At 44.9% G+C, this 15,444-nt stretch overlaps 1 protein-coding gene across 1 annotated transcript; it reads left to right on the plus strand.

Annotated features, from left to right (window-relative positions):
• Positions 1-48: 48 nt before the first annotated feature.
• Positions 49-3,770, plus strand: pigh (phosphatidylinositol glycan anchor biosynthesis, class H). Its single transcript, XM_046299049.1, has 4 exons — positions 49-557; positions 982-1,191; positions 2,241-2,324; positions 2,948-3,770. The coding sequence occupies exons 1-4, from the start codon at positions 354-356 to the stop codon at positions 3,017-3,019; spliced, it is 570 nt and encodes a 189-aa protein (XP_046155005.1). The 5' UTR covers positions 49-353; the 3' UTR covers positions 3,020-3,770.
• Positions 3,771-15,444: the final 11,674 nt, after the last annotated feature.

Consider the following 15,444-nt stretch of genomic DNA (forward strand, 5'->3'; position numbering starts at 1 on the left):
GTTGTTGTTTGGAAATAGCTTACTTTCCCCACAATGCACCTCAAAGTTTGTAGCTTGCCAGTTCGGTCAAAGAGGTTTTCTCATCGATGTTGACCTAGTTTTGTGCCATTAATAGTCAATATTGAGAGCAAGTGAATTTCCGGATTCACTGGCTTTGAAGTAAACTAGTAACTTAGCGTATGCAAATATGTTAGTTATTGTTAATGGTTTTTAAATAGTTTATTCAGTCTCCACATTGTTAGCTATAGCTAGTAAGCTGTCTCCTCACTGTGGACATTAGTTAGACGACAGCTAACGTTAGCTAGACATCACTCCAAGTTCCAGCTATTGACATTCAGTCATCTAGAGAGTTTATGCAGAACGGTGACCAGCATTACAGCATGGAAGATGAAACCTACACGGACATCGACGGCAAGGCCATCTCTCTGGAGTGTCAAAGTCACTCGGGTTTCTGCAGGGAGTTCACGGTTAGCTCGGCTAAAGTCTCCATAGGCAGAGTGATGGCTTACACCTGCGCCGTCTGGCTATCGGCCTACATCATATTCTTCGTCACCGAGGTAAGGAGACTAGGGTTTAGTCCCAAATGGCACCCTAATTCCCTATACAGTCTTAATAGTTTTGACCGTGGCACCTGCGTCACTGGTCAACAATCCAGTTCCCGGGAAGCTACTGGGTGTGCAGGATTTTGTTCCAGCCCGACACTAAACACATCTGATTCAACCAACTGCTCAGCAGGTGTTGTGTGGTTGTATCGGTGGTGTTAGTGCAGGTCTAGAACAAAAGCGTGCCCCTATAGCACTTTAGGGCCAGTGTCGGTAACCCACTAAGCTAGATTAATAATATAGAAAAGTGTTGTTGTTGTTCAATCAGTTCAATGCTGGTCTCTTCTCAAAGTTGCTGTATGTGGAGCACCCTGAGTCTACAGAGAGATTAAAACTTTTTATTTTTTACTTCAATGCCATTCTCTTCATCTCTCTCCAGAACACAGCCGTTCTCTCCAGTGCCATAATCATCACCCTGGTCGGTATGATGTTTCACATCCACTTTGTGAAGGTGGACCATGAGACGCTGCTCATCATTGGTTCTCTGGGTGTCCAGGTGTCTTCTAGCTACGCCTCCGGCAGGGAGTCTACAGACTTCATAGAGATGGGCAAGATCAAAGACATAGTAATTAATGAAGCTATTCACATGGTGAGGAAAATCAAAGATATAGTAATTAATGAAGCTATTCACATGGTGAGGAAAATCAAAGACATAGTAATTATGAAGCTATTCACATGGTGAGGAAAATAAAAGATATAGTAATTAATCAAGCTATTCACATGGTGAGGAAAATCAAAGATATAGTAATTAATGAAGCTATTCACATGGTGAGGAAAATAAAAGATATAGTAATTAATCAAGCTATTCACATGGTGAGGAAAATCAAAGATATAGTAATTAATGAAGCTATTCACATGGTGAGGAAAATCAAAGACATAGTAATTATTGAAGCTATTCACATGGTGAGGAAAATAAAATATATAGTAATTAATCAAGCTATTCACATGGTGAGGAAAATCAAAGATATATTAATTAATGAAGCTATTCACATGGTGAGGAAAATCAAAGATATAGTAATTAATCAAGCTATTCACATGGTGAGGAAAATCAAAGATATAGTAATTAATCAAGCTATTCACATGGTGAGGAAAATAAAATATATAGTAATTATGAAGCTATTCACATGGTGAGGAAAATCAAAGATATATTAATTAATGAAGCTATTCACATGGTGAGGAAAATCAAAGATATAGTAATTAATGAAGCTATTCACATGGTGAGGAAAATCAAATACATAGTAATTATTGAAGCTATTCACATGGTGAGGAAAATCAAAGATATAGTAATTAATGAAGCTATTCACATGGTGAGGAAAATCAAAGATATAGTAATTATTGTAGCTATTCACATGGTGAGGAAAATCAAAGACATAGTAATTATTGTAGCTATTCACATGGTGAGGAAATAGGACACTGAGCTGATGAAGGTACATTTCCACAGTTGATTTGATCGTCACTAAAGGCGTTGACTGCTTCTCGTTCAGATAAAGTTCGATGGATCCTGCTATAACTTATCTGATGATCGTAGGACAGTGAACAATGCATGACTGAAAGTCGCTTTGGATAAAGTAGTCTGATAAATGGTATATACAATATTATTATATAGTATCTTATGATGTGTTTTTTTTTTTTCTTCAGCAAACCGTCATCTACTATCTTTGCATCCTCTTGAAGGACCCCTCAGATCCAGAGGCAGTGTCTACCGTGGTCCCGCTGTTTCAGGTGAGCTTCGGGATCATTATGGATATAACATACTGTTTAAAATGCATGTCTGTATCTAAATCAAATCAAGATTTATTTATACATCACATTTCGGACATGTGAAATGTCCTGTGTTCTTCACATGAAAAAAATAAATAATAATAATTAAAACCTTTGGATCTGATGTAGTTTTACCCCCGCGCGTTGAAGCCTACCCCCGCGCGTTGAAGCCTACCCCCGCGCGTTGAAGCCTACCCCCGCGCGTTGAAGCCTACCCCCGCGCGTTGAAGCCTACCCCCGCGCGTTGAAGCCTACCCCCGCGCGTTGAAGCCTACCCCCGCGCGTTGAAGCCTACCCCCGCGCGTTGAAGCCTACCCCCGCGCGTTGAAGCCTACCCCGCGCGTTGAAGCCTACCCCCGCGTTGAAGCCTACCCCCGCGCGTTGAAGCCTACCCCGCGCGTTGAAGCCTACCCCGCGCGTTGAAGCCTACCCCCGCGCGTTGAAGCCTACCCCCGCGCGTTGAAGCCTACCCCCGCGCGTTGAAGCCTACCCCCGCGCGTTGAAGCCTACCCCCGCGCGTTGAAGCCTGACTGACCTCTACATTCACCTGTCTGATTATAGTTTACCTTTCATTCCTCTTTCAGAGCTCAAAACCAAGGCTGAACTGCCTGGTCAAAGTGTACAAGAGCTGCCAGGAGATTCTAGCTAAGTGCTGATGGTGATGATGTCATTTGGTAAACCGTCTGGGTGAACCACACTGACGCCATGTTGGAAAAGCACAGTCGCTGACATCACTGCATACCGAGCCTTCGACCTACTGACTTCACCGCATACCAACCCTTCATACCAAGTCATGCAGCATGTTTTGAATGTTTCTCTGATTGTGTTAACAATTCCCAAATGGAAAGAAAAACTGATGATACAACTATTATTGTTTTATCTACTTTTGTCTTTTTTTGAAAAATTATTTATCAGGTCATTTTCCACACACCAGTTTTTAGTAATGCAAGACGAGATCATTAGGATGTCATAAGGTGAATGCACCAATTTGTAAGTCGCTCTGGATAAGAGCGTCTGCTAAATGACTTAAATGTAAATTAGGTCATCCCACTAAAATATACTATACTCTTAAGATTCTCAGTAATAGAGTAGTTTATGAATGTAAGTCCTTATTTAGTGTTACCTAATGTTGTTATTTACTTCTATGTCTTAGAATCTACTTGAACAGTGTTTGCCTGGAACTATGTCCCTACTTGATAAGCTCGATAACTTTAAGGATTTCCTGTTGCAACTATGAATTTAGAAATAACCTCTTTTTTCTCTTTTTATTTTTCTATATTATTATATATTTACAAATATTGTATTCCATTTGAAGAGTTAATAGTATTTATCATGTAATTTAAATAAGAATTTGTTCTTAAAACTGACTTGCCTAGTTAAATAAATAAAAAATATTTTTAAAATGTGCTCTCTCTAGCTGCTATTCTTTCCATCGCCAGTAGAGGGCAGGACCTACCACCTTTAACTCAAAACAGAACCATGTCCACCTGCCGCCATTGCTGTCGGCTAATGGGGATCCTACTGCTGCCATTATTTACTTGGACAGCCGGCAGTCCTGCGATAAGTTCAGCAATACAAATCGTAAAATCAGATTTTTAAACTCAACCCTAACCTTAAACGCACTTCTTATCTTATGCCTAACCCTATATTTTTAAGACCCAAAAGCTTTTTTTGTTTTGTTTCTGACATAGTGGCCTACAGCCAAATTACAGTTGGTAAAGAAAAATATTAAGGATGAGCCTGAACCCAGCTGATCTAGACAGACACTGTGTTATGTGGTCTAGATCTTCCATAACGGGGTCAATACGGACCGCAGGCATCATATAAACACACATAAGACATTGGAAGAATGCATAGAATTGCAGGAAATTAGCTTTAAAACAGCTACAAAATATATCTGTCCCATGCAAAAATGTGTAGAATTGTCAGAGAAATTAGCTTTAAAACGGCTACAAAATATATCTGCCCCATGCAAAATGTGTAGAATTGTCGGAGAAATTAGCTTTAAAACAGCTACAAAATATATCTGCCCCATGCAAAATGTGTAGAATTGTCGGGAAATTAGCTTTAAAACGGCTACAAAATATATCTGCCCCATGCAAAATGTGTAGAATTGTTGGAGAAATTAGCTTTAAAACAGCTACAAAATATATCTGCCCCATGCAAAATGTGTAGAGTTGTCGGGAAATCAGCTTTAAAACGGCTACAAAATATATCTGCTCCATGCAAAATGTGTAGAATTGTCGGGAAATTAGCTTTAAAACGGCTACAAAATATATCTGCCCCATGCAAAATGTGTAGAATTGTCAGGGAAATTAGCTTTAAAAAGGCTACAAAATATATCTGCCCCATGCAAAATGTGTAGAATTGTTGGAGAAATTAGCTTTAAAACAGCTACAAAATATATCTGCCCCATGCAAAATGTGTAGAATTGTCAGGAAATTAGCTTTAAAACGGCTACAAAATATATCTGACCCATGCAAAATGTGTAGAATTGTCGGGGAAATTAGCTTTAAAACAGCTACAAAATATATCTGCCCCATGCAAAATGTGTAGAATTGTCAGGAAATTAGCTTTAAAACAGCTACAAAATATATCTGCCCCATGCAAAATGTGTAGAATTGTCAGGAAATTAGCTTTAAAACAGCTACAAAATATATCTGCCCCATGCAAAATGTGTAGAATTGTCGGGAAATTAGCTTTAAAACTGCAACATTTGCTCTCCGCCAACAATAGGGGTGGGAACAGTTAGGGCTGGCATAGGTTGCAGTGTGGGTTTGTTACTACGCTGAAAAATGATCCATTCGGACTGAAAGTAGTTGGTTTTAAATATACATATAAAACTGGAAAACTGTGTCATATGGTCTAGATAGACACTGTGTCATATGGTCTAGATAGACACTGTGTCATATGGTCTAGATAGACACTGTGTCATATGGTCTAGATAGACACTGTGTCATATGGTCTAGATAGACAGTATGTCATATGGTCTAGATAGACAGTATGTCATATGGTCTAGATAGACACTGTGTCATATGGTCTAGATAGACACTGTGTCATATGGTCTAGATAGACACTGTGTCATATGGTCTAGATAGACACTGTGTCATATGGTCTAGATAGACACTGTGTCATATGGTCTAGATAGACACTGTGTCATATGGTCTAGATAGACACTGTGTCATATGGTCTAGATAGACACTGTGTCATATGGTCTAGATAGACAGTATGTCATATGGTCTAGATAGACAGTATGTCATATGGTCTAGATAGACAGTATGTCATATGGTCTAGATAGACAGTATGTCATATGGTCTAGATAGACACTGTGTCATATGGTCTAGGTAGACACTGTGTCATATGCTCTAGATAGACACTGTGTCATATGGTCTAGATAGACACTGTGTCATATGGTCTAGATAGACACTGTGTCATATGGTCTAGATAGACACTGTGTCATATGGTCTAGATAGACACTGTGTCATATGGTCTAGATAGACAGTATGTCATATGGTCTAGATAGACAGTATGTCATATGGTCTAGATAGACAGTATGTCATATGGTCTAGATAGACAGTATGTCATATGGTCTAGATAGACACTGTGTCATATGGTCTAGATAGACAGTATGTCATATGGTCTAGATAGACACTGTGTCATATGGTCTAGATAGACACTGTGTCATATGGTCTAGATAGACAGTGTGTCATATAATCTAGATCAGTAGAGGCTGCTGAGGGGAGGACGGCTCATAATAATGTCTGGAATGGAGTCGATGCAGTGATATCAAACACATGGAAACCACTTCTTCGATGTGGTTGATACCACTCCATTGACTCCATTCCAGACATTATTATGAGCCGTCCTCCCCTCAGCAGCCTCTACTGATCTAGATTATATAGCTACTGGTGGGTCAGCCAGTGCAGCACTTTGTGATTTCGTTATGCAATACAGTTTCTGTCAGGAAATGTTTTCTGTCCAAACTGTCCTCTCGGTGTGGTAGTTTTGCATCCGTTCAGTACTGAGCTTATCTCCCCCAGGGGATCCAGAGATAAACACTGTCTCCCAAATGGCACCCTATTCCCTATATAGTGCACTACTGTTGATCAGAGCCCTATGGCACCCTATTCCCTATATAGTGCACTACTTTAGACCAGAGCCCTATGGCACCCTATTCCCTATATCTAGTGCACTACTCTGGTCTAAAGTAGTGCACTATATAGGGAATCGGTGCTATTTAGGATGCAGTCCGTTTCATAAGACTGAGCACCTCTGGTGTTGTTCTGTAGGCAAAACCCACTTGTCTGTTTCATGGACATAATATCATCACTGTTAGGTTCCCTATGGCTGTTAGCTTTAGAGGTGCTTAGCCTACTGTTGGTATTTAACACAGCAGCAACTGATAAGGACTTAAAAGAGGGTTTAGAAGGGTTTGGACCCCCCCCCATTAACATAGGCTCAATGAGTGTATGATTTAGCTAGTTTGTTGATAGAACTTGTTTTGCTTAGTACTAAACAGCAGAGCCACTGTTGATGATTTCACTTTGAAAATTGAAAATCACAGAGGCAGGGGGTTTAGAAACCATCACACCTGCTCCATACCTGTGTGTGTGTGTGTGTGTGTGTGTGTGTGTGTGTGTGTGTGTGTGTGTGTGTGTGTGTGTGTGTGTGTGTGTGTGTGTGTGTGTGTGTGTGTGTGTGTGTGTGTGTGTGTGTGATTCTTTTTTTGGTAGTCGTTGAATCCAGCAGTTGTCATGGGGATTGAGGCCAAGGACAACATGACAGTGTGCTCAGGATGGCTGCCGATGCCATCCGTTAATAACGAACTAAATAGACAGTTGGGACAAAGCGAATGTTTGTAGCATAACAGCTCTTTCTTTGTGTCCCAGACGGCACCGTATTCCGTATATACACTGAGTATACCAAACATTTTGACCCTCTTCATCTTTAACCCTGTCTCCTCCCCTTCATCTTTAACCTGTCTCCTCCCCTTCATCTTTAACCCGTCTCCTCCCCTTCATCTTTAACCTGTCTCCTACCCTTCATCTTTAACCCTGTCTCCTCCCCTTCATCTTTAACCTGTCTCCTCCCCTTCATCTTTAACCTGTCTCCTCCCCTTCATCTTTAACCTGTCTCCTCCCCTTCATCTTTAACATGTCTCCTCCCCTTCATCTTTAACCTGTCTCCTACCCTTCATCTTTAACCCTGTCTCCTCCCCTTCATCTTTAACCTGTCTCCTCCCCTTCATCTTTAACCTGTCTCCTCCCCTTCATCTTTAACCCGACTCCTCCCCTTCATCTTTAACCTGTCTCCTCCCCTTCATTTTCAACCTGTCTCCTCCCCTTCATCTTGAACCCGTCTCCTCCCCTTCATCTTTAACCCGTCTCCTCCCCTTCATCTTTAACCCTGTCTCCTCCCTGTCTCCTCCCCTTCATCTTTAACATGTCTCCTCCCCTTCATCTTTAACCTGTCTCCTCCCCTTCATCGTTAACCTGTCTCCTACCCTTCATCTTTAACCCTGTCTCCCCCCTTCATCTTTAACCTGTCTCCTCCCCTTCATCTTTAACCTGTCTCCTACCCTTCATCTTTAACCCTGTCTCCTCCCCTTCATCTTTAACCTGTCTCCTCCCCTTCATCTTTAACCTGTCTCCTCCCCTTCATCTTTAACCTGTCTCCTCCCCTTCATCTTTAACCCGACTCCTCCCCTTCATCTTTAACCTGTCTCCTCCCCTTCATTTTCAACCTGTCTCCTCCCCTTCATTTTCAACCTGTCTCCTCCCCTTCATCTTTAACCCGTCTCCTCCCCTTCATCTTTAACCCTGTCTCCTCCCCTTCATCTTTAACCCTGTCTCCTCCCCTTCATCTTTAACCTGTCTCCTCCCCTTCATCTTTAACCCTGTCTCCTCCCCTTCATCTTTAACCTGTCTCCTCCCCTTCATCTTTAACCCTGTCTCCTCCCCTTCATTTTTAACCTGTCTCCTCCCCTTCAACTTTAACCCGTCTCCTCCCCTTCATCTTGAACCCGTCCCCTCATCTCCCCTTCATCTTTAACCCTTCATCTTTAACCTGTCTCCCCTTCATCTTTAACCCTGTCTCCTCCCCTTCATCTTTAACCCTGTCTCCTCCCCTTCATCTTTAACCTGTCTCCTCCCCTTCATCTTTAACCCTGTCTCCTCCCCTTCATCTTTAACCCGTCTCCTCCCCTTCATCTTTAACCCGTCTCCTCCCCTTCATCTTTAACCCTGTCTCCCCCCCTTCATCTTTAACCCGTCTCCTACCCTTCATCTTTAACCCGTCTCCTCCCCTTCATCTTTAACCCGCCTCCTCCCCTTCATCTTTAACCCGTCTCCTCCCCTTCATCTTTAACCCTGTCTCCTCCCCTTCATCTTTAACCCGTCTCCTCCCCTTCATCTTTAACCCGTCTCCTCCCCTTCATCTTTCACCCGTCTCCTCCCCTTCATCTTTAACCCGTCTCCTCCCCTTCATCTTTAACCCGTCTCCTCCCCTTCATCTTTAACCCGTATCCTCCCCTTCATCTTTAACCTGTCTCCTCCCCTTCATCTTTAACCCGTCTCCTCCCCTTCATCTTTAACCTGTCTCCTCCCCTTCATCTTTAACCCGACTCCTCCCCTTCATCTTTAACCCGACTCCTCCCCTTCATCTTCAACCCGTCTCCTCCCCTTCATCTTGAACCCGTCTCCTCCCCTTCATCTTTAACCCGTCTCCTCCCCTTCATCTTTAACCCGTCTCCTCCCCTTCATCTTTAACCCTGTCTCCTCCCCTTCATCTTTAACCCTGTCTCCTCCCCTTCATCTTTAACCCTGTTTCCTCCCCTTCATCTTTAACCTGTCTCCTCCCCTTCATCTTTAACCCTGTCTCCTCCCCTTCATTTTTAACCCTGTCTCCTCCCCTTCATCTTTAACCTGTCTCCTCCCCTTCATTTTTAACCCGTCTCCTCCCCTTCATCACCACTGATTGAAGTGGATTTAACAGGTGACATCAATAAGGAATCATATCTTTCACCTGGATTCACCTGGTCAGTCTATATCATGAAAAGAGCAGGTGTTCCTAATGTTTCATAGACTCAGTATAGTGCACCACTACTATCTACTAAAGATGTGCACTACACTGAATAGGATGCAATTTGGGAAGCACCCTTTATTTTGATCTCTACCGTCACGGTAGGCTGTCTGATATAATGCCTGAAGAGAAGCTCAGTGCCATTTAACAATGTTTTTTCAGTTGAGCGTATGTTTTTCCGTCCCACACCTCTCTTCTGTGTCTCCGCCTCAACACTCCCTTTAAATAGTCTCTCCATTCTCCATCTGTTATGTTGTATATAAAGCCATTGAAGCGGTTAGTCAGGTTTGCCTCCTTTATTAAAAGCTCTTGTTATCTGCGCTCCATCAATGCATAGGAAATATTTATTTCCCGGGTAACTTTCACTTGAAAAGATACCTTTTTATTTAACTAGGCGAGTAAACAAATTCTTATTTAAAATGACGGCCTACCAGGGAACAGTGCCTGCCTTGTTCAGGAGCAGAATAATATATTTTTACCTAATCTGCTTGGGGATTCGATCTAGCAACCTCGTATTTACTAGCCCAATGTGCTAACCACTAGGCTACCTGTTCAAGGGAACTTCTTCGCCAAACAGAATTGGTATGAACCATAACACCCATGTAGCAATGACTTAAATGTAAATGTAAATGTAGCACATCAGAGCAGGAATAGGCCTGATACTGTAACACCACTTAGCTCAAAGGTCAAAGTTCAACAAACCTCATTAACTTTCTCAACAGGGGCTTTCCCTTTGTCCTGTGGACCATTTGTAGCCCTCCAGGCCTGTGAACCCAGACCCCCTCCCTACTTCCCCCTGCCGTCCCCCTGTGTCATCCCCCCCCCCCCCTATTCTCCAGTCCTGCTCCAGGGGTGTTAAAACAAGCAGAAGAGTGTGAGTTGATACCTGACAGTACACGTCTAATCTGCCCCGTGCTTGGGAAAGCCCCTCTCCTCTGCCCTCCCCAGCCCCTCTGCCCTCCCCTGCCCTAGCCCCCCCTGCTGGTTCTGATATAAGATCAGCGGGTGTCTGTAGTTTACGGTGCCCGTTCAGAGGTCCTGAGGTGTGGGGAGGTGTTTGTCGGTCACTCCCAGGTTATTGCCTCTGGGCCTGGTCCCTCTGGTTCCTGACAGTTTCACACCTCCACCTCCTCTTCCTCCCCCTCCTCCACCACCTCCTCTTCCACCTCCTCCTCCATCTCCTCCTCCTCTCTTTCGTCGTGGGTTCTATTATTCTGTCAGAGACCTTCTTCTCACAGCAGTGTAAAACACCATCACCGCCCCACCAACTCACATACAGTGTGAACTCAACACGCTGCTCCGTCATTTTACACACACACACACACACACACACACACACACACACACACACACACACACACACACACACACACACACACACACACACACACACACACACACACACACACACACACACACACACACACACACACACACACACACACACACACACACACACACACACACACACACACACACACACACACACAGCGGCCCGTCAACTCACACCTTGCTGCTTGTTTTGACGGCTGTAACCTATGAAGAAATATTACGGTGTAATCGTCCATATTGTTGTTTACTTGTGTTACTGTTCAGATTGGTAGTGATGTGATTGGTAGTGATGTGATTGGTAGTGATGTGATTGGTAGTGATATGATTGGTAGTGATATGATTGTAGTGATGTGATTGGTAGTGATGTGATTGGTAGTGATGTGATTGGTAGTGATGTGATTGGTAGTGATGTGATTGGTAGTGATATGATTGGTAGTGATATGATTGGTAGTGATATGATTGTAGTGATGTGATTGGTAGTGATGTGATTGGTAGTGATGTGATTGGTAGTGATGTGATTGGTAGTGATGTGATTGGTAGTGATGTGATTGGTAGTGATGTGATTGGTAGTGATGTGATTGGTAGTGATGTGATTGGTAGTGATGTGATTGGTAGTGATGTGATTGGTAGTGATGTGATTGGTAGTGATGTGATTGGTAGTGATGTGATTGGTAGTGATATGATTGGTAGTGATGTGATTGGTAGTGATATGATTGGTAGTGATGTGATTGGTAGTGATGTGATTGGTAGTGATGTGATTGGTAGTGATGTGATTGGTAGTGATATGATTGGTAGTGATATGATTGGTAGTGATATGTCATTTCTGCTGTGACATCTTTCTGAGGTGATGCTTGTTGTCCGGCTCAGTGCTAAGCTATACATACCGTGTCAGTCCCCAGCCGACAGACCACACGTAGACCTGAGGGGTTTGGGGTATTTTTTCAAAGGAGTTCATGTCTCTTGTTTTCTATGGAGTTCCACCTACCCCAGATTGACAGGTTAGTAGGCAGTAGGTGGTTGGTGGGCGAGACTATGAGTGCCCCAGGGTTGAGTTGGTTTGGATTGGGATTCGGGAGACTTAGTACCCCCTCCCCCCACCAGACACACACCCTCATCACATCCTAAGGGCATTCCCTCTGTGTGACATTTGCAGGCTGTGAGCCAATTAGAGCGACAGAGTAGCAACCTGATGGTGACTGGGTAGGAACAGGGCAGGAACAGGGTAGTAACAGGGTAGTAACAGGGTAGGAACAGGGTAGTAACAGGACAGGAACAGGGTAGGAACAGGGTAGGAACAGGGCAGGAACAGGGCAGGAACAGGGTAGAAACAGGGCAGGAACAGGGTAGGAACAGGGTAGGAACAGGGCAGGAACAGGGCAGGTAGGAACAGGGTAGGAACAGGGCAGGTAGGAACAGGGTAGGAACAGGGTAGGAACAGGGCAGGAACAGGGTAGGAGCAGGGTAGTAACAGGGTAGGAACAGGGTAGGAACAGGGCAGGAACAGGGTAGTAACAGGGCAGGAACAGGGCAGGAGCAGGGCAGGTAGGAACAGGGCAGGAACAGGGCAGGAACAGGGTAGTAACAGGGTAGTAACAGGGCAGGAACAGGGCAGGTAGGAACAGGGCAGGAACAGGGTAGGAACAGGGTAGTAACAGGGCAGGAAGAGGGTAGGAACGGGGCAGGTACAGGGTAGGAACAGGGCAGGGACAGGGTAGTAACAGGGCAGGGACAGGGTAGGAACAGGGCAGGGACAGGGTAGTAACAGGGCAGGGACAGGGTAGGAACAGGGCAGGGACAGGGTAGGAACAGGGCAGGAACAGGGCAGGGACAGGGTAGTAACAGGGCAGGGACAGGGTAGGAACAGGGCAGGAACAGGGTAGGAACAGGGTAGTAACAGGGCAGGAACAGGGTAGTAACAGGGCAGGAACAGGGCAGGAGCAGGGCAGGTAGGAACAGGGCAGGAACAGGGTAGGAACAGGGTAGTAACAGGGCAGGAACAGGGCAGGAGCAGGGTAGGAACAGGGCAGGTAGGAACAGGGCAGGAACAGGGTAGGAACAGGGTAGGAACAGGGTAGGAACAGGGTAGGAACAGGGCAGGAACAGGGTAGGAACAGGGCAGGAACAGGGTAGTAACAGGGCAGGAACAGGGTAGGAGCAGGGCAGGAACAGGGTAGTAACAGGGCAGGAACAGGGCAGGGACAGGGTAGGAACAGGGCAGGTAGGAACAGGGCAGGAACAGGGTAGTAACAGGGTAGGAACAGGGCAGGAACAGGGTAGGAACAGGGCAGGAACAGGGCAGGAACAGGGCAGGAACAGGGTAGGAACAGGGCAGGAACAGGGCAGGAACAGGGCAGGAACAGGGCAGGAACAGGGTAGGAACAGGGTAGGAACAGGGCAGGAACAGGGCAGGAACAGGGCAGTAACAGGGCAGGAACTCTCCTATCAACTCTGCCGTCACTTTACGAGGAGCAGGAGTCAAGAGACACGGCGTCATATGTTCTAGATCAGTCAAGACACACGGCATCATATGTTCTAGATCAGTTCGAGATCTCTCTCTCTCTCTCTCTCTCTCTCTCTCTTAGTAGTTTCCATCAGCATGTGGTGACTGTAGTCTTGACTCATGATGACACATGGTATTGTTTATTAATTCTATTCGTCTCCCAGTTTGAATTTAGAAAATCCTGTAAACTAAATCTTTACCACCCTCCTTCGTGTTGCAAGTGTACCTGGATGTCCGTTTGATATTTGGCTCAGGTATTATTGTATCTCTAAATCTCCTTGCTTCACTGAGTATGAGTGGGTGGGTTATTGTAATTGTACACTATATACACAGGTTACGCTCTCTCCCGCTTTCTGTCTCTCTCTCTCTCTCTCTCTCTCTCTCTCTCTCTCTCTCTCTCTCTCTCTCTCTCTCTCTCTCTCTCTCTCTCTTTCTCTGTCTCTCTCTCTCTCTCTCTCTCTCTCTCCCCCTCCCTCTCTCTCTCTCTCCCTCCCCCTCTCGCTCTCTCACTTTCTCCCTCTCTCTCGCTCTCTCTCTCTCTCTCACTTTCTCTCTCTCCCTCTCTCACTTTCTCTCTCTCCCTCTCTCTCTCACTTTCTCACTTCTCTATCTCTCTCTCTCTCTCTCTCTCTCTCTCTCTCTCTCTCTCCCTCCCTCCCTCTCTCGCTCTCTCACTTTCTCCCTCTCTCGCTCTCTCACTTTCTCCCTCTCTCTCGCTCTCTCTCTCTCTCTCTCTCACTTTCTCTCTCTCCCTCTCTCACTTTCTCTCTCTCTCTCACTTTCTCTCCCTCTCTCTCTCGCTCTCTCACATTCTCTCCCTCTCTCTCGCTCTCTCTCTCTCTCACTTTCTCTGTCTCTCTCTCTCTCACTTTCTCTCCCGCTTTCTGTCTCTCTCTCTCTCTCTCTCTCTCTCTCTCTCTCTCACTTTCTCTCCCTCTCTCACATTCTCTGTCTGTCTGTCTGTCTGTCTGTCTGTCTGTCTGTCTGTCTGTCTGTCTGTCTGTCTGTCTGTCTGTCTGTCTGTCTGTCTGTCTGTCTGTCTGTCTGTCTGTCTGTCTGTCTGTCTGTCTGTCTGTCTGTCTGTCTGTCTGTCTGTCTGTCTGTCTGTCTGTCTGTCTGTCTGTCTGTCTGTCTGTCTCTGTCTCTCTTGACCCTATCTCTACCCCCAGCTCTCTGTCTCTCTGTCTCTCCCCAACTCTCTCTGTCTCTCTCTCATCTCTCTCTATTTCTCTCTCTGGGAAAATCTCACTAATTGTCTTCTTATATTTTTGACATTTCTGTCTCTCTCTGTCTCTCTCTGTCTCTGTTCTCTCTGTGGTCTGTCTCTTTCTCAACTCTTTGTCTCTCTGTCTCTCTGTCTGTCTGTCTGTCTGTCTGTCTGTCTGTCTGTCTGTCTGTCTGTCTGTCTGTCTGTCTGTCTGTCTGTCTGTTGTCTGTCTTTTCTAAGGTCTGTTTTGGTCGGTAACTGTGTTTGTCAGACACTGTCCCTCATCTTATGGCAGGCAGCAATGTAGTGCGCTGCCAACCCACAGCTCTCTGCGTCCTCCCCCAACAGGACGGGTAGCCTATCCTCATCAGAGAGGTATTTGAGAAAATGGGAAAATGACACTAATTGTTTTATATTTTTGACATTTTGTCAGGAAATGCAGCTCCGTTTCAGGTTCTGCTGTGGTGCAGTGGTTGCACAACCTTTCCTCTACAGGGAGCCAGGTTTTCCTGTGTCTACCCTTCTCAATGGCAAGGCTGTGCTCAATGAGCATGTACTTTGTCAAGGTTTTTCTAAGGTTTTGATCAGTAACTGTGGTCAAATAGCCACCTTATACTGTCGAATTAGGGCCAGATAGCACTGCTTTTTTGCTTTGTGCTTGTGATGGTGTTTCCCAGTAAGCAATGTAGTTTGGTTTTGACTGTGTTGTAATTTGGTTTATTCTCATTGATTGGATGTTCTGGTCCTGAGGCTTCAGTGTGTTAGTAGAGCAGGTTTGTGAACTCAGCCCCAGGACCAGCTGGATGAGGGGACCGAGGCTTCAGTGTGTTAGTAGAACAGGTTTGTGAACTCAGCTCCAGGACCAGCTGGATGAGGGGACTCTTTTCTTTGCTCAGCTCTTGGCATTGCAGGGCTTGGTAATGATATGAGAGGGGGTCACTGTATTTTAGATGTTTCCAAAA

The sequence above is a fragment of the Oncorhynchus gorbuscha genome, linkage group LG14, assembly GCF_021184085.1.
Source record: "Oncorhynchus gorbuscha isolate QuinsamMale2020 ecotype Even-year linkage group LG14, OgorEven_v1.0, whole genome shotgun sequence".
Lineage (NCBI taxonomy): Eukaryota > Metazoa > Chordata > Actinopteri > Salmoniformes > Salmonidae > Oncorhynchus > Oncorhynchus gorbuscha.

Coding starts and splice junctions, on each gene's coding strand:
- pigh (XM_046299049.1), top strand. CDS start 354: ATGCAGAACGGTGACCAGCATTACAGCATGGAAGATGAAACCTACACG. Junction 558..981: donor TCATATTCTTCGTCACCGAG/GTAAGGAGACTA, acceptor ATCTCTCTCCAG/AACACAGCCGTTCTCTCCAG. Junction 1,192..2,240: donor TTAATGAAGCTATTCACATG/GTGAGGAAAATC, acceptor TTTTTTCTTCAG/CAAACCGTCATCTACTATCT.